This window comes from Micromys minutus (genome assembly GCF_963924665.1).
Source record: "Micromys minutus genome assembly, chromosome: 2".
Taxonomy (NCBI): Eukaryota; Metazoa; Chordata; class Mammalia; order Rodentia; family Muridae; genus Micromys; species Micromys minutus.
The window spans coordinates 48,608,475-48,635,088 of NC_137971.1; the positions used below are offsets into that span (position 1 = coordinate 48,608,475).

A 26,614-nucleotide genomic window follows, 5' to 3' on the forward strand; every position below is an offset into this window, starting at 1 on the left:
CAAGCGAGACTCCGCCCCCGAGGCCCCGCCTTTTCCTAACCGCCAGAGGCCGCAGTACCCGGATGAGAGCGAGAGTTCGGGTACGCAGACATAACCGGCCTCTACTTGGGTCAGCCACGTCCTAGAGAGGCTGCCTGATGGCTCCCCTATCTCGATCCGCGCCCCTTTCCTAGCTCAGATTCTGCCTCCTTCCCTCCTCTATAGCTCCAGGAGTCCTCGGGATTTTCCCTCTTTTAGAACATGGAGGACTACACTGGGGAGAGGTGACCATCTATACACATCGCAGAGTAGAATCGTACTTTCCTTTGCTTAACTCTTCTTAACTGATCCATCGAATACGCTCAGCTGACTTTAGAACAATTATCCCAGGGGTGCCTGATGCTCACCTCCTTTAACTTCTCCAGAAATGAAAGGGCTCCCTACTAAATTACTTGCTAGCACTATTAGTGCCTCTACTGCGATACAAATTCTGAGCTCAAACACAACGCTGGAATTTCACAGAGCCTTAAACGCACAAATGCAATCAGCCCTGCAGATCCAGGCCCTGGGTTCAATCAGACATCCTCCACGACCCAGCAAAAGCTGAGGCCTGAAGCATCTGGAGAATGCCAGAGGGGAGCTAACTCCCTATTTTACAAATGAGGCCGAGGCCTGAGGAAGTCAGTTTAAAAGTCTCCCTAGTAAGCTGAGGCAGAAGCTAGGTCTAAATCAAGGTCTTAAGAGCTAGGTCGGAACCAGGTGGAACTGAAGAATGATTTATCCCTCCCCAGTTGACTCTGGAGAACTGGTTGACTAATGGGAACATTAGGCTTTGTAGCATGGGTTCAAGTCCTGACTCTTAGCAGTGCAGTCTTAGACAACTCACTAGAGCTTTCAGTCTGTGTTCCAAAAGTAAAACAGAATCACAGAGCTGACTCACTACTAGTGTGGCCCCCCCAGAAAGGTAAAGATCTTGGTACATGTTCTCTTTCCCAGCTTCAAGCTGGACACAATTCCAAACACTGCCTCTGGCCAAGTGTGGGTGTGAACTTTGTTCAGCCCCATGCTACTCTCCATTCCTAGACCACGAACTAGAGTTTGGACTTGGATCAAAGTCTGAGGCAGCTCCCTAATTCTTAAGGCACAGGAGGCATGAGATTGATTGTCAATCTGTTGCCTGCACCTTCAGCAGCTCAAGTCCTTTCCACCCCTGCAGGTGCTGCTGCTGACTCTACTTGAGACCAGGTAGCCACAGTCAGGACCATCCACCCTCCGGCATCTCAGAGCCCAACTTGTTTCTGAGCTTTCCCACCATGGTGAGTCCTGTGGGGCCCCAGTAGAGGGAGGACCACGGGGATCCCCACTGAGCACCTGGAATCTCTCTATTCCCCAACTGAGACAGTGCTGATGCCGCCTCCTGGGTTCCAAGAGTTTCATTTTGTATCTCCATTTTAAATCCCTGCTCCCTTTCCTGTGGGTGGGGCACTGGGCCCAACCAGGTCCGAGGTTGACCTGAGGCACTCTGAAACCCCTGTGGCTAGGAGCTCAGCCGTGCATTTAGATCAAAACAAGTCACTTGCTGTGTCATAAGTCACCTTGCTAGTCAATGAGAGAACAGGAAAGAATGATCTAGCATCTGATTCTCAGCCTAGGCATGTGTGGGCCGCTCCCAAAGCAGGGAACTGCACTGTGGGGGGCTCTCAGTGTCCCCGGGCTTTGCTTTAAAACTGATCTTGAACAGATCTGGGCTCGATTTCAGCCTCAGCCCCCACCAGTGTGTTACTACTATGCCAAAGGCTTGACTCCTCTGAGCCTCTCCTCTCCCCACCCCAATCTGCAATATGGCAGATTAAGACTTGCTAGCACATGGCTGTGTGGTGTTGATCAGACTGGAATCCTAGTGGCCTCTCACAGTGCCTCCCTTTTCTTGCCTTTCCTTCCCCTGGTGTGACTGGGAAACAGGCATGGCTCCAGTGCAGGAGAGGTTGGGAATCTCTTGAAGGGTGTCCGTACTGGAGGCTAGGCTTGGAGTTGGCCCCAACCCCACACTATGCAGTGATCCCTCTCTCCCCACCCTGTGCCTATGGCTTCAGCCACTTGGGAAACAGCATGTGGCTGGGATGAATCTGGTGGTTCTAGGCACTGGTTGGCCATGTGACTTTGTGTAAAGTCATTTTGTTGTGCTTCAGTTTTCTGTTGTTTGTGCTAATCTTACCTCCAAAGGGTTATTGGGAAAATCAGACATGTTCATAAGTACTTAGAAATGGACCTGGCTCTTAGTGCTTAAGAAGTGGAGCTCATCTTATTCTGCTTGTTGTCTATTGACCAGGGCTACTCTGGTCATCCTTAAGTGGATGTTATGGCCTTGGCCCTAGTTAAATGAAGGAAATCCTGGCAGGAAGACACCAGCTCTTCATTTTGCATAAAGGCTCAGAAAAGAGGCAGGAAGTGTGTTTTTGCTGAGACCTGGATCAGCTGTGACCACTAGGTGGCGCCAGTAGCCTCCTCTGGATCCACTCTTCCTGCCTCCTGAGGACAAAGGCTGCATCCCAGCCCTGTTGTTTACCTAGCTCCAGTTTTTCAAAGCCTGTCCACAAAAGGGGCTGTAGCACCTTTTTAGTGAGCTTTCCCCCCAAAACACTGGTATAAGCTCTAGTAAATCACTGTTTCCCAGAGGAAGAACTGAGCCCCAAACATGTTTGTACATGCAGGCAGGCATGGTGTCTTGAGCCTATCTTGGAACTCTGTGGTCCCACATAGCTCCCCTCTGACTACACACCTTGTAAAGACTCAGCTGAACCCAGAGGTATTCTCCAGGGTTCTTAGGCCAGCCCTTGCACATCCTCTCTCCTTTTATATTTTTGGTTGTGCGCCTTTAACAGCGGAGCCATCTCTCCAGCCCAGCCCTCTCCCCTCAGTAGGCCCATAGCTCACAGTGTAACTGCCCAGGCAGGATGCAGACGTTCTAAAGAGAAATTTCACCCCTTCCTATTAGCTAGCTATCAGACTGCTGAAACAATAGCCTGCAAGAAATTAGAATTTTCCCAGGAATCTCATGCTAGGGGAAGTAAGAAGCCCTGGCACTAGCCAGGAGAAACAGCCAGAATAAGTTTTCACGTTTCTGATAATGTTTCAGCCGCCTGCAAGAGAGGGATGGGTCAGTGTCAGGCACAACCACACCTCGGCCAGGACTAACTAGGCTTTTATTTGTTTCAGTGTTTTTGGTTTTTGGTTTCTTTTTCTTTTTTTTTCTTTTTCTTTTTTTTTCTTTTTTTGGTTGTTTTTTGTCTTGTTTTGTTTCTGCCTCCTCTGAGTTCTAGAATTAAAGACATTCACCACAACCTGGTTTGTTTCAGTTTTTATGTGTCAGTTTGAGACACATGGGTCCCCTGTAGCTCAGGCTGGCCTCCAACTTTATGTGTAGCTGATGCTAACCTTGAACTCCCGACCGACCCTCCAACTTCCACCTCCCAAGGCCTGTGCTGCCATACCCAGCTAGAACTATTAGATTATACAAACCTCTTGCTCTCTCCTTAAAACCAAACCTCTTATCAGTGCCCTGAAGATGGCCTTGGACATGGGAGCATCCCTGGACCTCTTTGTTTCTCTTCCCGATGAGAACATATTGATAAACTGATAAATAATGAACAATTTGATAAATTAGTAAATTATTATAAAACATAAATAGTAAATAAATTGATAAATCTTTTTCTGTTTTTACTGTTGTTTCTTTAGTTGGCCTGTTGGGGACACGTGGCTGAGGATAGTTTATTAGGATCTGAGGCTTTGACCCTAACAATTCCTGTTAACAAGGTTCCCCCTGTGGTTTGTGAGGCCCCTGCCTACCTCTTCCGCTAGCCACGTTGCTTGCCACACTATGTCACCCTGATGTTTCCGGGGCCACTATTGTATTGCATACCCCATATCTTGGCGCATGCTTCCTTCTGTCCAGAACACCTCCCATCACCCCCCTTCCCAATGCCTACACACCTCTTACTTGTTCTTCATAAAAATTTCCCAGGTCCCTTCAGGAGACTGAGGTCCCTTTCTTTTGTGCTGCCATGTACATATATGTCCCTCTCACATAGCATCCGTGTTCCCAATGGAGAGCAGGAATAGCACTGGGCCCCACCACCATGCATGGGCCCTAGTCATGAAAACCAGTTGTGGTATCAACTAGGTGGGTGTGGGGCCTGTCCAACTCTTCCCCTCATAGGAGCCCCAACCTAAAACCTACCTCCTCTATCAGAAACAGACAGGGTCCCAATTTTATTATTATTTTTTCTAGTGAGGATATCAACTCCCCCATTTGCTTTACATTGAAGGTGTTTTTCAGGATACATAGAAATCATGGTATAAAGGCCTAGTAGTTAAATAAGCACCGAATAAAAAGTTGAAAGTTGAGAAGTCACAGGCACATCCACCTGGTAATGACACAACTCAAGGGACCATTGTGTCCTTAGAATTCCTAGGTGCTTTCTGTAGTTCCTTTCCCCTGGCATGAAATCCCTGGGGAAATTTGGCACAGTAAAGTTGCTGGGCAGGCAAGATGGGCATCCTTGCTGACCACACTCTGAACCTCTTATTTTGTGCTCTTCCTCTACAGATCTCCAAGAAGATGGTGAATTCTGTGGAAGGGTGTGCTGATGATGCCCTTGCTGGGTTAGTAGCCTGTAACCCTGACTTGCAACTCCTGCAAGGGCACCGTGTGGCCCTACGTTCTGACCTGGACAGCCTCAAGGGCCGGGTGGCCCTTCTGTCAGGTGGAGGCTCAGGCCATGAGCCTGCCCATGCAGGTGAGTATCTTGTGTGAATTGTGAGGGGTGCTGGCCAGAACAGAGTAGGGATCCTGGGAGATGCTCAGTGCCAGTGTGAGGTACCAGACAGCAGGAGTTAGGCATGGGCCCAGTCTCTATCCTCCCACTGTCCCCAGCCACTCTATGCCCAGTCGCAGCCTGTCTCTGTGCCTAGATTCTTATAGCTCTAGAAATGCAGGGTTGAGACAGATAACCAGCCCCAAGAGTTGGTGTCTCCCAGCCCCAAGAGTTGGTGATTTCAAAAGTCTTCCTGGCCTGTTTTCCAAGTCCAGCTGACCCGACACCTCATGAAACTTTCTTAACCTTGCAAGCACAAATTAGGACTTCTCTTCTGCAACCCTGTCATGCCTTTTCCCATAGCTGAAACATCCTAGCTGGTTTCCTGTTTGATGCCAGGGATATGGTCCTCATTAGGAGCTCCTACAGCAGGACTCAGGCCTTATATCAGTTCACTTTTCCTGTTCACCCTCGGTATTTATTCAGCACATACTAGTGAGCCCACTGTATACTTGGCCCTGTACAGAGCACACATGTCAATCAGGGAAGATCTACCTCTGTAGAACTTCACTCTGGGAAGACAGATGTGAATAAGAGCAGTTTAGAGAGCCTTATGGGCTATAACAGACACTAGACTAAATGGTGAGGAGCAGGAGAGATGACTCAGTACTTAAAAGTACTTGTTCTTGCAGAAGACCTGGGTTCAGTTCCCAGAACCTACAGAACAGCTCCCAGCCATCTGTAACTCCAGTTTCAGGGGAACCACTGCCCTCTGCCCTCTCTGACCTCCACAGGCACTAAGCACACATGTAGTACCATGGTGCACATATACACACTTGCAAAACATTCAAATAAAATAAAGCAAATCTTTTTTTCAAAAGCTTTAAGGAAGAGAAGAACAGGAGGGAGAACAGAAAATGGTGGGAGTAGACAAAGTTCTTCAGGGTGGGAGATTAGGGGAAGCTCCTTCAAGATGGCTCCTGTGTAGGGGTTAGCCATAGCACAAGCACATAGTAGGGCTTACTTAAACATAGATCTCAGGTATGTGAGGAGCTCCAGGGATAACAGACATGGGTTCTACCCAGCATCTTTATTTCTCTTTTTTCCAGGTTTTGTCGGGAAAGGAATGCTGACAGGTGTCATTGCAGGATCTGTGTTTTCCTCTCCTCCTGTGGGCAGCATCCTGGCAGCCATTAGAGCTGTGGCCCAGGCAGGCACAGGTCAGGCTGTGGGAGAGAATGCTGTGGGTGGGCACTGTGGGGTGGGTAAGAGCAAGGCTTAACGATACCTTGCTACCCTCCACAGCGGGCATCCTCCTCATCGTGAAGAACTACACTGGGGACCGGCTCAACTTTGGACTCGCCATGGAGCAGGCCAAGGCTGAGGGCATCTCCGTGGAGATGGTGATAATTGAGGATGACTGCGCCTTCACTGTCGTGAAGAAGACAGGCCGGCGTGGCCTGTGCGGAACAATACTTATCCACAAGGTTAGCCTCCCCACCCTTCCCCCACCAAGTCTCCACCATTACTGCAGCCATTAACCCTAGAATGCAGGCATTCTACACCAGTTCTCTTCCCTCCCCTTCATATGGGGAAATGTAGTCAATTGCCCTTCCTAGCACTTCTTCCAGTGCAGAACAGTTCCTCATATCCTGCCCTAACTACCTTCACACTGGGTCACAACTGCACTTACCTTCTTCTCACTAGGCTACTGTAGTTGCTTTCTGCACTCCTGCCTTGACAGTCAGTTTCCCACACTAACCCCAGAGGTATCTTTATGAAGTACAGAAGGCTGAGACTAGAGGGTTTTGAATTTGAAACCTGCTTGGACAACATAGTGAGACTGTGTCAAAACCACAAAAATAGTATATATGCCAAATTTTCATCTCACTGAGAATACCTTGGGTTCCCACAGTCAGCTCAAGCCCCTTGGTTGGGGTGCCTACCACACTTTTTATTTATTTGAGGGCTGGAAAAGTGGTCCAGCATTAAGATCATTGGCTGCTCTTGCAGAGAACCTGGCTTCAGTTCCTTTCACTTACATGGTAGGTCACCACTATCTGTAACTCCAGTTCCAAGGGAGGCCAGAAGAGGGTATAGGATCCCCTGGAACTGCAGTTAGAGAGAATTGTGAGCTACCATGTGGGTGCTGAGAACCAAACCTAGATCCTCTCCAAGAGCAGCAAGTACTTTTAACTTCTGAGACAGCTCTCCAGCCACTCCTGTTCCAAACACTCCCGTCCCCCCACACTCCTGACCACTCCATTAACTCCTTCACTGTGCCACATCTTTACTTCCCCCAGTGCTCCACAAACATCAGATCCCTCCCTGTACCTGCTGGGCTAGCGCTCATCTCTGTGACTTTTGGATGTCACATGTGTGTACTGCACAATCCTTTCTTTGGCCAGCCTTCTGTGGCCTGGCTCACTCCTGACATTTTGTAGAGGCTGATGATGCTCCACAACCATCTGCCTGATACACGTGTCACCTTGCCGTAATTTTCAGTTGATACACGTGTCACCTTGCCGTAATTTTCAGTTGATACACGTGTCACCTTGCCGTAATTTTCAGTTTGTGTCTTTGCTTCTCTTACCCAGACTCTGAGTTCCTTGGAAGCAGGACTGTAATTCAGTCATCCTTTTTCCTTTCCTGCTCACTAGATTCTTGGTGAAAATGGAGTAACAGGGTGGATAAATGAATGGAATAGGAGTAAATTGAGGGCTGCAGAGATGGCTCAGTGGTTAAGGGCACTGACTGTTCTTCCAGAGGTCCTGAGTTTCATTCCCAACAACTACATGGTGGCTCACAACATATCTGTAATGTGTTCCGATGCCCTCTTCTGGTGTGTCTGAGGACAGCAACAATATAATATACAAATAAAGTAAAAAAATAAATCTTAAAAAAAAAAGAGTAAGTGGCGCTATGGGAGAAAGCTCTGTGAGTCAGAAAAGTGATCAGCAGTAGGCTCTGGGATGCTGAACAATCACCCTTCTCTATGTCAAGTTCTCTCTTTAAAGGTCCGTTCCGGGCTGGAGAGATGGCTCAGAGGTTAGGAGCACTGACTGCTCTTCCAGGGGTCCTGAGTTCAAGTCCCAGCAACCACATGGTGGCTCACAATCATCTGTAATGAGATTCGATGCCCTCTTCTGGCATACAGGCATAGATTCAGGCAGAACACTGTATACATAATAAATAAATCTTTAAAAAAAAAATTCCATTCCATCTCTACTAGACTAAAGAAACGGAGAAAAGGGAGGAGGTGAACGGGGAGAAAGGGAGAGAAAGAACAAATAGCTCTGTGTGTGTGTGTGTGTGTTTTTCTGTGTGTGTGTGTGCGCACGCGCGTGCGCTCGAGTGTGGTTTTGCTGGTAATGGGTCTTATGCATGCTAGGCAAGCCCACCACGGAGCCACACACCCATTCCCCAAACAAACTCTTGAAGACTTCTCTAAACAGATATTGTTGAGAATAAGGAGAGGACATTCTTCTACCTTAAATGTGGTGAATCGGGTTTAGTGTAGAAATTCTGAGATTCTCCCAACAAGAAAATTCTTCCCAGCCTCTCTTCTGCTCCCACTGATCCAGTGACTCCTTCACCTACCATCCCCCCCTCTCTGGGTGGTTGCAGGTGGCAGGTGCTCTGGCTGAGGAAGGTATGGGGCTGGAGGATATCACAAAGAGGGTGAACATGATCGCCAAGACCATGGGTAAGTGCCAACCCCAGGGATGGGAGGATTGTGATAGACATGGGGACTCAGAGCAGGCTCCTACCAGCTGTAGCAGGAGCCTTTCCAAGTTATTCCCTAGAGGCTGGGGGAAGAGCCTCTGGAGAGAGCCTTGGGTTCCAGAGTTTAGACTCCTCTTCCTAAGATGAAGAGAGAGTTTGGGCAGCCTGCTTAGAGAAGAGAAAGCCCTTGGCCAGGGCATCGTTGGCATTGCTGCTGCCCTCCTGCCACCTGCTGCCAACAACAGAACCACCGTCTCCTTCATGCTTCTTTTTCCTAGGTACCTTGGGGGTGAGCTTGTCTTCCTGCAGTGTCCCTGGCGCCAAACCGACCTTTGAACTTGGAGCTGATGAAATGGAGCTAGGCCTGGGTAAGCCTGTGGCCTCCACGCCATAACTGTTCTTCGCCTTGAGTTTTGCCTGCCTCGGCGGTCTTGGAGTTGTCTAGCTAGTCCTTCCTGATTAAGTTGTGCACTTGAGGCATAGCCTAGACTTTATCTGCTTGACTTTATCCAGTTAGCCATCTGTGCCCAGGCTTAGGACACAGAGAGAGCCATGTTCCTCCCATCTCACTTTCACCCATATCATTCCATGTTCTCCTGCTCCAACCCCAATGCACAGGACGCTTTTGGTCCCAAGGACACCTTTTCTGTGTCTGACATTTTCCAGTTTTTTCCGTGTGTTTCTAACACAATATGTTTTAGTGTCCTTCAGTTTCTGTGACTTCTCAGCAAGCTCTACTGCCGCACCATCTGCTGCAGTGGGTTTCATTATTCTTTTCTATTCATTCTCCATACCCATTGTGCCTAGTCTAGTGCTGAACACTTTGTGTGTCATTGATAAAAGCATGGAAAGACAGCGGGCTGTGAGCCAGTCAGTAATGACCACATCTCTCCATAGGGATCCATGGGGAAGCTGGTGTTCGCCGGGTAAAGGTAAACAGACTCCCTGCTCAGCCTAGACCAGCCCCAAGGGCTCCCAGACATGGCTCACTACTGCTTCTTTGACAGATGGCACCTGTGGATCAGATTGTCAGTCTTATGCTTGACCACATGACAGACACCTCCAATATATCCCATGTTCCTGTAAAGTCAGGTGAGTAGCCTGTTGTTCCCATTCTCCAAGCTTTTCCTGCCCCCTTTCACAGAAGCCACCAAAGGTATCACTGAGGGTGTCACATCTGTCAACAGGCTCTTCAGTGATGCTGATAGTCAACAATCTGGGTGGCCTGTCATTCCTGGAACTGAGCATCATAGCTGATGCTGCCATACGCTTGCTGGGTGAGCCTACCCCCACAAGAGGACCCTTAGCCCTTAGTTTTTTTCTTTGAAACAATGTTTCACTATGTATCCCGGGCTGGCCTGTGCTTACTATGTAGACCAGACTGGTGTTAAACTCACAAATACCCTCTTACCTCTGTCTCTATTCCTAACTCCCTTAACTCTTTGATCCTGGTTTGAAACTGAGCACAGGAAAAGTAGCTGAGGCAGTGTCCTGTCCTGACCCAGAACATCAGCTGAGTAGTTTGTCACACAAGCTTGAGTTAAATTGTCACTTTTGCCACTTAATGGCTATGGTCCCGATTCTGGAAGTAATAATAGCAACACCTGCCTTACAGGGTGGTTATGAGAATTGAATGAGATAAGTATAGGTAAGACACCCGGCACCCTCTGAGGACTCAGTAAATAACAGCTATAACTCACATCAGTCCCTCAAAAGGGGTTACATCCAAGGAATGTGGCAATGGGCCGTCACTGAGGAATGCTCTAAGGAAATCAGGCCATTTCCCTACTCATCAAAGTCTTCATTCATCCTCCCAGGTCCTTGATTAACTGTTTAGTTTCTTTTAAGATGCTGTGTGTAGTTCCCTCCCTCTCACAGTCTTTGCTTGGCATTGCAGAGGACCGTGGGGTGAAAATCGCCCGTGCCCTGGTGGGTACCTTCATGTCAGCGCTGGAGATGCGTGGTGTTTCCCTTACCTTGATGCTTGTGGATGAACCCCTGCTGAGGCTAATAGGTAAGAGCTGGACCCTGAAAGCATTGCTAGAAGGAATCATCATCCATCCACAGGTTCTGTCTTAGACACCACCTGAGGCTGATTGTGACAGTCTGGGCTCTAGACTTATGAAGAGGCCTTTTCTGGTTTTTCAGCCCTCAGCTCTCACCCAACTCTGGAAAGTTGATGTTAGTGTCTTCCTCACACATGCCTTACCCTCTCTCCAGGGCATATCTTCACCTACGTATGCAGTACACACTTAGTATATCTTTATCAGTTTGGACCCACTTCTTGTAGACAGTTTGGGGAAGTAGTCTTTAGGGCCAGGTGGGGAGTCTAGGCCCCACTTGATTTTGTCTGAAAGTTATGTGCTGCCTCTAGATGCTGAAACTACTGCAAATGCCTGGCCTCACTTGGCCGAGGTCTCTGTAACTGGGAGGAAGCGGATTCGGGCAGCACCTATAGAGCCTCCAGAAGCCCCTGAAGCCACTGTAGCAGAAGGTACTGGGTCCTGTTGGTGAGGGTCAATCATCCTTGGTGGCCAAGACCTTGCTACTCCTACTTCCCACACTGGTGAAGTCTGACATACTGTCCTCCCTTTCTAGGTGTAGCATCAAAGCAGGTGAAGCTTGTGCTGGATCGGGTGTGCACCACCCTCATCGGACTGGAGGAGCACCTGAATGCCTTGGACAGGGCTGCTGGTGATGGGGATTGTGGTTCTACCCATAGCCATGCTGCCAAAGGTTGGCCTCTTTGGAACACGGGCTAATATGGCAAACTAGCTCTTAGTTTGGGTATTCCATGAAACAATTTCAAGAACATTCAGGAGCTTTCATGGAGTAGCTGCTTTCCTTCACCAAGTGAGCCATTTGCCATCCATCACCTTGTGTTCCCAAGTGAAAGGAGTTTCCTACACTATACATTGGGAGAATGGTTACAGAAAGAAACTCTATTCTGCTGCCCTTAGCATTCTAAATTACCCACATCATCAAAAATCCTTGTTTGTCCAGATGTCCAAGAAAGACATATTCAGCTGGGCAATGGAGATCACAACTATAATCCCAGCATTCAGGAGGCAAAGGCTGGTGGATCTCTGAGTTGAAGGCCAGCCTGGTCTACAGAGTTGAGTTTCAGGACAGCCAGAGAAATCGTGTCATGAAAAAAGTCAGTACCTACCTGAAGCCAAGCAGCACTCCTATCTTATCTCCATGGTTACAAAAGTGAATGAAGCCAGGCAATGGTGCCTCATAAGAATTTCCAGGCCAACATAGGATGATAGGAAAGAGAAGAGAAACAAACAAGCAGGCAGAAAACATTTTTCAGGAAATAAGACCAATCAGGAGAATACTAGCAAAAACCAGGGAGAGAAAAGGAAATGGATAGCACCTCTGAAGGGCCACCTGTCTCTACTTACAGCCATTCAGGGCTGGCTAAAAGAAAACCCAGATCTAGCCAGCCCCACCAAAGTACTCTCCAAACTGTCTTTCCTGATGCTAGAGAGGATGGGAGGCTCATCTGGGGCGGTGAGTAGAAGCAGATCCTGAAGGGACAAACCGATGGGGAGGGATGCAGGCTTGGCGGGGTGCTGGTCAGCCCCGTGTAATCACCATTTTGGTCCTCCCCAGCTATATGGCCTGTTCCTGACTGCAGCTGCCCAGCCCCTCAAGGCCAATACTGACCTCCCAGCCTGGTCTGCTGCCATGGATGCTGGCCTAGAGGTCATGCAGAGGTAAGCCAGTGCCCATGTCTTAACACCAGGGGTGAGCGGGGAGGTGATAGATGGTTCTGCTCACAGCTAGACCCTGTCCTTACACCTTGCTCATTGTATCAGGTATGGAAAGGCTGCACCAGGAGACAGGACAATGGTATGTACTCAGGATGTAGCTCCCACTCCCCTTTTGAGCCTACAAGCCCTAAAGCTACCCTCAGTGTCAGGGCTTCTTAACTCCCCTTCCTCTGACCTTGTCTAGCTGGATTCTCTGTGGGCAGCAGCACAGGAACTCAATGCCTGGAAGAGCCCTGGGGCCAGTCTCTTCCCAACCCTGACTAAAGCAGTCAAGGTGAGTGACATTCAGCTATATAATCAAGAAGCCACCAAGTGCCAATCTCTAGGTGGCCTTAAGCAAGCCAATGGTCTCTTTTCACTGTCATTTCCACCTTTATAAAAAGGGGTGAGCATCTATCTCAGAAAGTACTTATACTGCTAGGAAGATGCATCGAGCCTAGCCTAGTACCTGGGCTGAGGCTCAGCAAATATGGGCTCCTTTCCTTGCTAGAATCAGATAAGAGGTGACCTTCCACTGGATGGTGGAAGGTAGCGATTGCTGGCAGAATGGGACAAAGGATCTAGGCTCAGATTTCAGGGCCCAAGGGGCCTAGCATCAAGTTCTGAAGCCAACTTCCCACTATTCCTCAGAGTGCTGAAGCTGCAGCCGAGGCCACCAAGAACATGGAAGCTGGTGCTGGGAGAGCTAGTTATATCAGCTCTGCAAAACTAGATCAGCCAGACCCCGGAGCAGTCGCAGTTGCTGCCATCTTACGTGCCATCCTGGAGGTCTTGCAGACAAAGGGAGCATGACTGCTTTTTTACTCCTCTGCTCCTCTCCCTGTGTGTTGCTTCCTCTTGCCTTCAGATGGCCACCTCCTTCTCTCCTTCACCCTAACGCCCATCCTCTGCATGGAGCAGGGCATCATTTACACCTCTAGAACTGTTTCATGAAGATAGTGTCTGACTGGGTGGGTCACATGCCCCAGCGGCACTGTTCTTTCCCTCCTCAGGAAGAGGATTCCCTCAGATCTGTCCACTCTAGCCTAATCAGCTCTGGATGTCAGTGATATGTTTTTTTGTTTTTTTTTGTTTTTTTTTTTCCTGAGTACCACACCACCTCTAACTGGGTATACCCATTTGGTTTCAAGATTCCAGGCTTCTTCCTCTGGAAGGCCTCCTATTCCCAGTCAGCATATGAAAGAAAGCTAATAAAATCCATTGAAGCCATAGGACGTTATCTCTGGTTACAGTGACCATGAGGCATCTCTTGGCAGGCAGTTTATCACCTGTGCTCCATACAAGTTCTGCTCAGCTGGGCTGATTCCGTGGGGGCTGCCTCCCCGAGGTGCTCTTTCCTTCCCCAGCACACAGCATGCCAACGTACAGCAGAGTGGCACAAAGCTTTTCTCTGCACCCTATCAACAAATGAGAGTCTTCAGAAATGACATGGGCATTGGGCTCTCAGAAGACATGGACTTACTGTGCTTTGAGGCTCTGGAATAGCTCAGAAGCTGTAGTCATGCCAGTTGCAAGGTCTCTTCTAGAGCAATTATTGCCTGTGCCCTGAGCAGGTGAAAGGCAGATGACCGGTGCCTGGTGGAGACACCATACATACAGCTCATACTGGGCATGATCCTCAGTGTAGGGAGGTGATTCAAGGTACTAGTAGGTCCTGTCTATGACATGAAGTCTGGTTCTGTTTTAAGCCAGCTATGGGAACTCATGCCTATATTTACAAGCAGAGGCCTGTAAAACTGAATAATACCCAAGACAGTTCACTGGTTAGTAGCCTGAAGGCCTAACAACTTGAATTTGATCACCAGATCCCATTAGGTGCCAGGAGATAAAGTTGCCTTCTGGCCTACATGCCTTCTACATGTGCTGTGGCATGAATGTGCCTACACACAGATTTTGGTTTTCAGAATGGTAAACATCTCAGGGATATAAAAACTCAGCTGAGGAGAGGATCCTAAGCAGCCTAGTGTTACAGTGCTGTCACCAGAACAGGCGTTGGTGTCAGGCACTCACTCCCACTGATCTATAACCAATCATAATAAGAAAGAGACCCCATCATCTGTGTTGCTCAAATTAGGCACTGGGATTCCTTGGCCTCTGAGCCTAGAGTCCCCTCTTAATCTGTTCCATCAAAAGTCCCTGGCAATAAAACTGGGTGTCAGCATGTACAAATACATGTGTCCAGCAAAGAAAAAGGCTAGTTGGTGTCAAACACCGATCCCAGCTCTGTCACCCAGCAGAGTGACATCAGGTAACTACTTGCCTGCCCCAATCCTTTTGGAGTCTCGTTTTCCAGACTTTAAGGCAGAGATGAGATCTTCTGGTGCCCTCTTCTGGTGTGTCTGAAGACAGCTACAGTGTACTTATATATAATAAATTACCTTTTAAAAAGATGGACACCCATACAGATTTAAATAACCTGCAATTCCAGGAACACAATCATGGATTCTAGTTGGCCTTTGTTTCTATAAGGGTCAACCCTGCCCTGAGGCCTTTGTAAATTGTCACAACTCTGACTTAACCATAGTGCAGTGTCAGCAAAGAATGTTTCTGTGCTCCAACAGAACTCTATTCATGAAACTTTATCCCTAATGTGATGGAATTAAAGGGTAGGATCTTGAGCTCAGCTTGGTGGCTCACACCTTTATTTTGGGCATTTTGGCAGCAGATGACAGGCAGATCTGTGAGATGGAGGCCAGCCTGGTCTACATAGCAAGTTCCAGCTCCATTGTGAGACTCTGCCTCAAAAATAAAAAAGAAGGCAAGACCTTTGTTAAGTGATTAGGGGTGCTGGTGGGACCAAACCCTTCTAAATAGGATGTAGTCATCATCAGGGCCTGGGAGTAACTTGTACTCTGTACCTCGCACAGTACAAAGATGGCAGGGGAAGTGGCCCTTACCAGACACATGTTGTCTTCTTGATCTTTGACATGTGGCCTAAAAAGTATGAGAAATACATGTTTTGTTTTAAATTATTTTTTTAAAAAAGTCTGAACAAAAGAGACCTTTAATGTTTAAAAACACATTTAATAAAAATCAGATTCATGAAGTCAAACCCCCCCACTCATGAGGGAACCAGGAAGATGCTAGTGCAGGTGCGAAGCAGTCATCCCAGTGGTGTTCAGGTTTCATTTAGTCAGCAAGTCCATGCCAGCCCTCCTCCCAGTCTCTGGCAGCTGGGATGAAGTTCAGCCTAGTCACTATCTGCAGAGAGCGCAGAAACCCAACTCTTCCTACCTGCCTGCTGAGGGACCTAGCAGGGCTTGTCTGAAGAAGGCAAGAAGTGCCACAGACTAACACAAAGGAGTGGGGCAAGGCTCATCTCTCTCCACTTTATATTCCAGAGAAGAGCACAGCTCACATTCTGGTATACCATGGAGGGGGCTGGGTGACCTTTTGGGGAACAGCAGCGCCCACTACTCAGTAAGAAACACCTCTGAAGGCAACAGCAGCGAATGGCTCTCAGAACTCTGCCCAGCAATTGCTTCATAATGCTGGGGCCCTGTCAGGGGAGAGCGTAACTAGAGGAGGCAGGAAAACCCATACCCACAAGGGGACAGAAAGGAAGGCCAAAGAAACCTCTCACTTATCACTAGGACTCTAGGGACAGGACTTCTGTTCTTGGGAGAACTGTTTAACAGGGCTACCGGAGGGGGACAGGCATGTAAGTCACAGGGAAAGGGCGGGATCCAGGCAGCAGCTGGAGCAGCAACTGGAAGAGGGGGAATCACATGGTCACAATGCACACAATACAGCACAAAGTGAGAAGAGCTAAATATCTGGCACCCAACTTTACAGCAAAGGCTTCTCCGGCTGCCACTGTCCCATAAGTTAGTTACCCTTCAATGCCACTGCCCACCCAAATGCACATCCAGGACAGAGCAGAGGAGGACGCCTGCCTAACAGAGACAAATGCTCCCACAGAGAGCAGATTTTATATTTTACACGTGTGGACTACATTTGAACCCCAGCTTTGGCTTCTACCACATCCCTAGGAGTGGTAAGAAAAGCAGCCTGAAATCTGCAGACCAGCAGCAGAGACATGAGTGACCAAGGCAAGGTAGTCCTTGTGCAAATGGAGAACCTGAAAAAAATGGCAACAAGTCAAAGCCATCAAGAAAAGCAGATGAACAGCAAGTGGCTGGAGAGAGCAAGCCCGGAACTGGAGTAGCAAGTCTGGTCTCTGGTCCAAGAGAAGTCTGTTGCTGAAACCAGCCAAGGAGCCCCAGTACAGCAGAGCTTCTGAGGGAGCAGACTGCATCGCCGACTGCTCCCAGGAGCCCCTGCCCGCTTCACTCCCTGTCATGTAACAGGGGCTGGAAAGAAGGAAGATGCACAGGGGTTAAAGACAAGAACTCAAAAGAGCCTCAGGAGGTACACCAGGCCCAAGCTGCTCAGATAGACCCTCAACCTGCAGGGTGAACCCAACCAAGCCACCAGATCTTTCAGGGAAGCCCAAAAGTTCCTGAGACTTGTCCACAGCATATCTTGTCCCAGTAATCTTTCCACAGAGCTGGCAGAACCTCACCAGGCTCAAGCCCTTCCACATATCTTGCAGAGGAGGGGGACCTTGAGAAGCCACTCCTGGGTTGGACTGCTCTGATACCAGAGTCCCCGTCAACCCACTCAATCTGTACCTTCAAGCTGCTTGGCTTCCCACCTGGCTACAGGGTCTTTCTCTACCCCGGCCTTTCCCCACCTACAATGGGAGACAAGCAGCCATACCTGTCTGTCAGTCAGAGCTCCTGGTTCTGGACGTTTCCATGAAGAAGCCAGAAGAACATAGAGAACCAGCAAGCCAAAAATAACCACCAAGATCCCTGTGCTGTTGGCAAAGACAGCCTCACCAGGCAGGCTGGAGTAGGGCTTGGTGACATTTTTCCTGGAAATAGCAAAATAATGTGGGCCTTTGGAAGAATTGTCTACTTTTTTTTTCATAGCAAGAGATTAGATTTCTACAACCCGAAATTAATATACTAAGTCCCTATCATAATGACAGGCAGGAACTGTGTAATGTTTTACCCATAGGAAAACTGAGGATCCCAGTGAAATGTACCACCTTTACATACTAGGACATAGTACAACCAAGATCTAAGCCCCCGAGCTGATTTCCAATCTTATTTGCTATTCATTCCACCAAACTGCCTCAAAACCCAGGACAACAGTGGCTAGACGTACAGGCTCTAGAGGCAGACAACCTAACTCAGTTCCCACTTCTGCCATTAACTTGCTCTGTGTTCTTAGGTAAGTATACTTTTTCTTTTTTGATAAAGCCTCAGTATGTAACCCTGCCAGGCTTGGAACTCACTATGTAGAGAAAGCTGGCCGTGACCTCAGAGACCTGCCTGCCTCTGCTGTTATGATTAAAAGCAGGCAGCCACTATGCCTAGATCATTACATTCTCTCATGCTAACAACACCATATGTTGCAGAGTGCTTAAGAAAAGGTGAGATGCTTTGAGCAGTTTCTAAACCAAAAAAAAAAAAAAAAAATGGTGTTGTACCACTTGGTTCTTAGTAAATAGTGCCAGTTTACCAATTTCAACCTAAAGACCAGGTAATTCTGCCACCTTCTAGATCAAGAATTGGACTCAAGCCCTCCATTGGCTGTCCTGTGATTATAGGATGTATTTCCTGACACCCCTACTCCCTCCCATATGCCTTGGTGCTAGGGGCCCCTTGAAACTTACAAAACAAAGAAAAGCTTCTCATTGATGCCAGAAATAACAGATGTGATGGACAGGGAAAGGATGCAGGCTCCAAAGAAGACATGCACAGGTTTCAGGAGGCTTCGCAGCCACTGGGATGCCCAGGGCAGGAGAAAGACGGCAAAGCCCAGGAACCACTGTGGACACAAGGGAGAAGTCCATGGAGCTCCAGTGTAATGACAATTGTACCCATTTGCCTACAGTGCCCCCTGCTGGTCACTATCCTATTGCCCCTCATCTTTAACTCAACTATTCCCACCATCACAGCCCTGACCATACGCCACACATTACTGTGGTCTGCCTATTTCTATTACACAAGCAACAAATGTGTGAAGGGCTTGTAGCAAAACACTCAGAAAACTCAGCTGTCCTTGTTAGCCTTGGTTTCCGGCCAATCCTAGCCCATAAACAATTCAAGTACAGAACCAGCACTGGAATACTGCAATTACTTTTAGAACTGCTTTTGTTTCCAAGAGGGAAGAGTGGAAAAAGCAGAAAAGAGGCTGCATTGGCATCAGCATGATGTGAGATACGAAGTCAGGAGGAGAGATGAGCGGTGTGACAGGTATAACACGATAAAAGCCGGACACCAACTCTCACAGGGCTTAAATAGCCGAGTCTACAGGCTATAAGGGCCTCTCCAGGTAAGGGGCAGGGAGAACACTGGGAGCTGAGGCTAGTGAAGCCATGCCCAAAGCACACAGTGCCCACCGGGCTCAGAAGAGGTAGAGGGCACCTACCTGGCAGGCGTAGAGGATGACAGTGGTGATGCCCAGCCAACTATGCAGGGAGTAGAGGTGTGTGATGTTTGAATGGCTGTGAAACCGAAAGACAGCAACCAGCCCGACCACAGTGAGGGTGAAGGCCAGCAGGTGCAGCGCTGCATGGAGGACTTTCCAGGGCAGCTTGGGCCCCGCCCATGACGAAGGCAGGCGGTACACCAGTGAGGCTGCAGAGAGAGCAAACCCATGGCATGGCCACGTCACCTTACTTTTACTTACTTACTTATTTAATGTATGTGAGTACCCTGTAGCTGTCTTCAGACACACCAGATACGACGGTTGTAAACCACCATGTGGCTGCTGAGAATTGAACTCAGGACCTCTGGAAGAGCAGTCGGTGCTCCTGACTTCTGAGCCATGTCTCCAGCCCCACCACATCACCTTACACTCCCCTGATGTGACCCTATAGAGCCTCTCAACAGGAAGAAGTGCCAGTGCATTGATACAAACAAAAAAGTTATCTGAGAAGAGGAAATATAGGTGAAAAAATCCCCCCTCATCAGATCGCCTACAGGCAAGTCTGTAGAGCATTTTCTTGATTAGTGATTGCTATGGAGGGCCAAACTCACTTTAGGTAATATCATCTCTGGGCTGGTATAAGAGAGAAGGCTGGAGAGATGGTTCAGTGGTTAACACTAGTTGCTCTACCAGAGGACTTGAGTTCAATCCAACATGATGGCTCACAGTCATCTGTAACTCAAGTACCAGGGGGATCCGACACCCTTTCTGGTCTCCAAAGGTACTGGATACACATGGTACAGAGACATATATGCAAGCAAAACAGCTATAGACTAAAAAACAACAATTAAAAAGATTCTTAAACAAGAAAGAAAGGGGGCTGGAGAGATGGCTCAGTGGTTAAGACCACTAACTGCTCTTTCAGAGGTCCTGAGTTCAAATCCCAGCAACTACATGGTGGCTCACAACCATCTGTAATAAGATCCTATGCCCTCTTCTGGTGAGTCTGAAGAGAGCTACAGTGTACTTATATAATAATAAATAAATTTTTTTTTTAAAAAAAAAGAAGGAAAGAAGGAAGGAAAAGAAGAAAGCAGGCTGAGGAAGCCATGAGGAGCAACCAAGTAAGCTGCCTTCCTCACAGCTTCTGATTCAGTTCCTGCCAACTTCTCTTTCATGCCAACTCCTCTTTGATACTGGACTAAAAGTGTCAGGTGAAATAAATCCTTTCCTCCCCAAGTTGGTTTTGGCCATGTTTTATTACAGCAAACCCCCTAGCTAAGCCTGCTTAACACCTGCCACCTCCTGTTATTTGCAGGAGGCAGTAGTCTAGAACAGAGGCAAGAAGGGCCTCTAAAATGGGAGGAGTGTTTTTCCAACTGCCCTGCCTCAATGCTGAATGCAGCTCTGGGGGCTGATGAGCACTGTCTCTCCTGGCCTCATCACAATGAATCCATCTAGCCAGGGTTGGTTAAGGACCCAGGTATGAAAGCTGAGGATGTAGCTTGTGAAGAGACCCTGTCACAAAAAACAAAGTCGGGCTCACAAGATTGCTCAGCAGGTAAAAGCACTTGCCACATAACTTCAATTTGATCCCTGGAGCCCTCAGTTAAAAGAAAAAACTGACTCTTAAAAGTTGTCCTGATTTCCATATGCATGCTATGGCATGTCGTGCCCATGTTCACACACACACACACACACACACACACACACACACACCATTACCACCACCACCACCACCACTACCACACCAACAATAACATAGCGAAGAATTTAGGTCAGAGCATAGTAATACAAGCCTTTAACCCCAACACTGTGAGTTCAAGGCTGACCTGGTAGAGTTACATGTTAACACACACATATGTGCACATGCATATTCATCATAAGAAAACAGTCAAGAACCAGAAGGGACGATGTGTGAAGTATACAAACTGAGCGGCTTTGGCAATGCTGTCATTCCCATCCTGTAACCAGGAAAAACAGGGTTCACACAGATTTGAATGCATGGGGCAAAGATGGGTCTTCTCTAGTGCAGGGGCCAAATCTAGCCTGCTGCCTAATCCTCTGAGTAAAACTCCACTGACATACTTTCCATGGCTGCTCTCATTATATGATGCCCGTACCCACATTCACAATTCTCTCCCCCCCTCACCTCCCCACACCCCCAATAAATAATATAAAAGCAGGGTGAGCAGCTGCAATACAGATTACAATCATACCATTACAAAGCTTGGAAAAAGTTATGCTCTAGTCCTTTACACGAGGTTTTGCTGACCCTGTCTCAGAGTCCCTGTCCTTTCTACTTCCACCAAATGAGAGCTGGTCCCAGGAACAGCCCAATTCACCCTGCCACGGTACCCTCAAATGCAGCCCCTTTTGGAGAGGGTAAGTGTTGCCAGGCCCAGGCCATAGCATGCCCCCCCCCACACCGTGAACTTACTACTCACCAGCTCCATAGAGCACCACCATGCCGGAAACCATGAGCACTGGGTGCCAGTTAAACATGTGCACAGTGCCATCCCAGGCAAAGCCACCGCGCCAGTGCTGCATCCAATAGGTAGTGAAGAGGATGCACATTGATCCCAGGGATCCCAGCACCATGCAGGACAGGTAAAACCACCCTGAAGCCATTCTGATCAGGAACTCCTAGAAAAAGAAGAAAACACATGTCCTGGCTAATTATGGTACTCACATACCAGCTAAAGGAAGTAACAATGACCTCCCTTTCTGCCTGTGGTATGGAATCTTTTGCTTTAGTTCCCCTGTCCCCAGATGGTTGAGGGAACTCACAATGAGTGAGGCCCCACCCCTGCACCTGGCAGAGCACAGACCGAGTATAGCACTCTTGTGAGAGATGACAAGGCCCAGGACTCACAGTCATGGTACTCCCCCACAGAACCAGAAGGTAAAAAGTGACTGCCACACCCAACCCAGTTAAGGGACAAATATTAAAACCCTAACTGCTTAGACCACAAATTCCCTGGGTTCTAACATAAGGCAGCAAAACCACAATCCAATGGAGTAAACATGTTCTAGGTTGGGTATGCCTTGAACAAAATGACTAGGTGCAGGGGCTGGAGAGGCAGCCTAGCTAAACCAGGCTGGCCTCAAACTCAGAGAGACCTCTGCCTCCTGACTGCTGAGATTAAAGGTGTGAGCCACCACTACCTAGCCACACATATAATTTTTTAAATGGTTGGAGGTGAACGAGTTGTAAATGGCAAAGGGTTTTGGATTTGGGAATATTTGACCATTGCGTGTTTGAAGGGATCATTTTGGTGACCAAAAGGTTTTAGGTCTGGCCGGGCATGGTGGCACAAGCATTTAAGCAGAACCCTCTGAAGGCAAAGGCAAAGATCTCTGTGAGTTTGAGGCCAGCTGGTCTACAAGTTCCTAGCACGTTCCAGGACAGGCAGGGCTACAGAGAGAACCTATCTCAACCCTGGCTTAATATAAAACAAAACAACAAAACCAGAGGCAGGCAGATCTCTGAGCTCAAGGCCAGTCTTGTCTACAGAGTGAGTTCTAGGACAGCCAGGACTACACAGAGAAACCCTGTCTCAAAAACCAACCAAGTTTTAAGTTTCAGAATCTTCTGGACTTGTACCTAGGGGCGCTCCATCCCATCTATTATGTCACCAGTCAAGAGCTCTATGTACTCCCGTTTCTGTATAAAAAGGTCTTCCTTGCAAAGGATGGGTTCCATGGGTCAGACTTTGATGCCAGAACCCTTCTCTCCTCTCCATGAACAGAAGGCATCCCTTGGCTGTTTGTACATCTGAGACTTACTTCTGCTTTCTCTTCTCTGGGGAAAGTCCAAAGGAAAAAAAGAGGAAGCAAAAACTCGTGGTCTAGAAAGTGATTTATTTTTAGATTTCCACCTACTCAGCTTTCAGTTTTTTTTTCTGGTGAGTATTTATGTCACGAGAATTACTCTTTAAAAAAAAAAAAAAAGATTTATTTATACTTTTTTTTAATGTATACTTCAGACACACCAGAAGAGGGCATCAGATCCCATTACAAATGGTTGTGAGCCACCATGTGGTTGCTGGGATTCGAACTCAGGACCTCTGGAAGAGCTGTCAGTGCTCTCAACCACTGAGCTATCTCTCCAGCCAGACGATTATTTTTAAAAACTAGGGAAAGGGCTATATTTGTAGTTCAGTGACAGGGGCAGGCATGAGTTAGTTTTCTAGTACCATGCGCACAATTTAAAAAAAAAAAAAAAAAAAACCTGGCAAGTGGAAAAGACCCAGTAAATACACACCAAGAAGAGGGCCATCTCTGAACCATCTAAAAGAATAGCCAATAATGCCCAAGAAGGGATAATACTCAAATCCTCACCTTTAGACCCAGCAGAAGGCTCAAAGAAAGATGGCCTGATCCCTGATTTTCACAGTCTGAGCACCCCGAGGAAAACACTTAAAACTGCATGAAAAAAAGCACAGAAATAAAAATTATTAATTGCACACCAGCTCTAAACACTAGAAGCTGATAGACAGTCCCACTTATTCCTCTTGGTAACTGTGTGAGGACTACCACCCCAATCCTATATATGGGGAAACTAAAGTTTAGATGCACAGTAACTACCACCAGGACCCGGCAAGTCCACAGAAATTTCAAACCCTTGTCTATTTAGCTTCAAGGTCTTAAGATATTTTTCCTTATCCACAGGTTATAAGATCACAAAAAACAAGTGCAAGGACATTATTGAGAATCGATTATTATAACTTCACATTTTTACTATCATAGCATTTGAGAGAAAGAGAAAGTGTGTGTGTATACATGTGTCTGTGAAGGCATGCCAAGTGATATATACACAGGTATCCACAGAAGACAGAAAAGGTTGTTGGGTTTTCTGGAGCTAGAGTTATAGTGTCAGTTGTGGACTACCTAACTTGAGTACAGGAAACCAAATCTAGGTCCTGTGAAAGAGCAGCAAGCATTCTTAAGCACTGAGCATCTCTTTAGTCCCTATTATAGGATTTTATCCTAACCACCAACAAAACCTAAAGCTATGCCACTAGCTATTTGAGAGGCTGAATCAGATGGATTATTAAGTACAGGAGTTCAACATTAGCTTGAACAACATAGTGAGACTGGCTCCCCCAACAAACAAAAACCTGAAGCTCACAGTCCCCATGCCTGCCCAGGCCTCTCTGTAGCCTACATCTCATGACATGCCAGATAGTCATCCAACCAGCAGCAGATGCTGGGTTCTCATAGGTGACTCTGGTTCGTAGAAATCTCTGAGAAAGAGCTGAGGGCTGGGGGGGGGGGGCATGTTTCATGACTGAGGTACTGGGTCCAGGGATTTATTACCCAGCCTCAGAACTGCCTCCTTGATTCATGCAAGAGCAAAAGAGGTTTGGGATTATCAGGTGTCCATTGCCGAACACAACCCCCACTTTTACAGTGAAATGTTCCAATCATCTGACAATGTTGATTTCTGCATTTTTTTATTTTTTAATAAAAGGAAAAAGGAGACAATTCATCCCTTGAGAGTGAGTTATATACAATGTTCTCTCTGAACACTGTCTACATTTCTGGATCGTGCCCCATGTTTACCTTATAATAAACTCTACGTATCTTCCATCTTGAAACTTAAAACTGAGAGTGCTGGTATATATCTACAATCCAGCATTGCAAATGTAAAAAGCAGAAGAATCAGAAGTTCAGGTCATCCTCAGCTATATGTATATAGCAAGTCTAGCCTAGGCTAAATACCCTAGCACTCCCCACCCCACAAAAAAAAAAAAAAAAAAAAAAAAAAAAAAAAAAAAAAAGAAAGAAAGAAAAGAAAAAGAAAAAAGAAAAAGGCAGGGGTGTGGGGGTGGCTTATGAAGAGAAGGATCAGCAGTTAAGTTAAGAGTACATATTGATCTTGTACCACACCACAGGTGAGTTCCCAGCATCTGCATCAGCTCACAGCTCCAAGGGACCAAATACCTACTTCTAGTCTCCACAGGTACCTACACACAGAGAACATTCACATACAGACACATCTGAGGAAAAGAAAGGGCAAAATATTCCAAAGGGACCTGCATCGCTCCAGTTACAAGTCCTGACTAGCACTTTGCAGCAGTTTCAGAACAGACAGTTGGGACACTTTTCTAACAGAAGGCAGGAAAGTTAGTTACAGTGCTATCTACAGTTCACAAATAAGCCCTCTCTTTTCCTAATATAGCAAAAGCAAGGAAAAGAACACAGGCAAAGGCTGAGACTGTGCTCTCACTTGCACTAAAAGAGCAGTTTGGAGCAAGACTTCCAGAATCAATGCCAGCTCTCCTGTCCTTGCTTCCCATTCTCAGGAAGGGAGTCCACAGACTCTTTAGTCTGTGTAGGGCTTGTAGCCTCTGTCACAACTATGTTCATTCTTGGCTGGTGTAATTTTAGAACAGCCAGGAAGGGTATCTTAACAAATGAACACGATTGTGCCTCATTAATACTATACACACCTATGTCTAAGTTTTATATGATTTTTATATTTCACATAATATGATCCCCCCTGACCTGATAGTTTTAATGTGTAAAAGCCATGCAGGGTTAGATGTGGCCTATGGGTATAGTTTATCTATTCTGATTTAAGAAGTGTACCAAACCTCTATTTAATGTTTTCCTCAATTCTCTGGCTAAAGAATTCTCATAGGCTAAGCTAAAACAAAATCAGTCCCAGGGTTATGAAATTAACCTTCCATTACTCTCAGGAAAAAGGCTGTACTCCAAACACAGTTACTTTTAGAAGTTAGAGTTACAAACAAACTAAGGGGCAGAGTTTGTTGCTCTCTCATTAAAGGCGGAGGGACACTAAGAATCCTGGGGACCAGATTTAGAGTGCAAACCTGTATCTTACAATTCAAAAGTACTGCAGCGCCGCGATCCAAAGAAGAGTAACTTGGTCAGGCAAATGGCAAGTCTGGTACAGGCAACAAGTTCCTGTGCTCAGTTTACAGAACTCATTTCCAAAGGCAGGACTCAGAAGTGACATATAAGTTTCCACTCAGTAGTGTGAATAAAGTCCACCTTAGCACAGTGATCACAGACCGGTCCTTCGTCTTTCGGACAGTCAGAGATCTATAGCAGGTGCACGGGAGTATGACGTTGACTCCTTTAGTCAGAATAGCAAGTCTTACACATGAGGCCTTTTGAAAAGCGTGAGAGCCTCTACAAACACCACCTGCGGTATGGAAGTGGAACGGAAAGTGTCCAATTCTTAAAAGGAAAAACAGCTGAACGCTGAGTTATGACAGAGCGAAGCAAGGAAGCGGCGCAACCACCTCTGGAACCCATATCCCAGCTCTCCCAGTCCGGGTTCTATCCTACCCTAAACCACACAGTGGGACACCTTGGAGGCAGGTCCTTGAGACCCGCCGGTCGCCGCCAGGCACTCCCTAGGCTTCTCCTGGACGTCGGAGAAATGACTTTCCAGCAAGGCTGCAGACCACGGGATCCGCTACAGAGGGCGCTACCTTGGCTTTTAAAGGCTCGGCCACTTCCGGTGGTGAGCTAGGGTGTCTGGGAAATGGGGTTTACAAGCTAAGGGGCGCGTTCCTTAGAGGTTTCTGGTCCATTCCTAGGAGTGTTACGTCCTGTCAGCCTTGTCTCTAACCACAGAACCCATCCAGAGACAGGCGAAATTCTAGGGCTAACAGCCTCTAGCTAGAGTTGGCCCTCAGCGAGGAACGATGGAAGAACCGGTCACAGGAAGAACCTGGGAAAGCGAAGGCCGTGACATGTCGGGCAATTTGCAATCTACTTCCGGAATTTAAAGCCGACTTCCGGAAGCCGAGAGGGTGTTCCCATGACAACCGACGTGGGCTCTTTGAGGTGAGTGTAGATGATGCCGATAATAGCCTGGTTGAAAGTCAGAAT

At 47.4% G+C, this 26,614-nt stretch overlaps 2 protein-coding genes across 5 annotated transcripts; one reads left to right on the forward strand and one right to left on the reverse strand.

Moving 5' to 3' along the window:
* The first annotated feature begins 35 nt into the window (after positions 1-35).
* On the forward strand, positions 36-13,453 carry TKFC (triokinase and FMN cyclase). Its single transcript, XM_080911324.1, has 18 exons — positions 36-80; positions 1,196-1,295; positions 4,586-4,775; positions 5,903-6,013; positions 6,099-6,280; positions 8,421-8,499; positions 8,798-8,887; positions 9,417-9,451; positions 9,527-9,611; positions 9,707-9,796; positions 10,417-10,533; positions 10,894-11,013; positions 11,118-11,255; positions 11,929-12,035; positions 12,138-12,241; positions 12,344-12,377; positions 12,483-12,572; positions 12,929-13,453. The coding sequence occupies exons 2-18, from the start codon at positions 1,293-1,295 to the stop codon at positions 13,088-13,090; spliced, it is 1,737 nt and encodes a 578-aa protein (XP_080767450.1). The 5' UTR covers positions 36-80; positions 1,196-1,292; the 3' UTR covers positions 13,091-13,453.
* A 1,888-nt stretch (positions 13,454-15,341) lies between these two features.
* Positions 15,342-26,184, reverse strand: CYB561A3 (cytochrome b561 family member A3). 4 transcript variants are annotated; one of them, XM_080911326.1, is made up of 7 exons: positions 26,066-26,184; positions 23,087-23,170; positions 21,190-21,388; positions 18,743-18,951; positions 17,985-18,139; positions 17,021-17,177; positions 15,342-16,611 (listed from the first exon to the last, which is right to left on the reverse strand). In XM_080911326.1, exons 3-7 carry the CDS (start codon positions 21,371-21,373, stop codon positions 16,588-16,590), a joined length of 729 nt encoding a protein of 242 aa, XP_080767452.1. In that variant the 5' UTR covers positions 21,374-21,388; positions 23,087-23,170; positions 26,066-26,184; the 3' UTR covers positions 15,342-16,587. The 4 variants fall into 4 exon arrangements, with proteins under 4 accessions (XP_080767452.1, XP_080767451.1, XP_080767454.1 ...); XM_080911325.1 differs by having other exon boundaries at positions 26,088-26,182; XM_080911328.1 differs by having other exon boundaries at positions 15,342-16,007; positions 25,596-26,165.
* Positions 26,185-26,614: the final 430 nt, after the last annotated feature.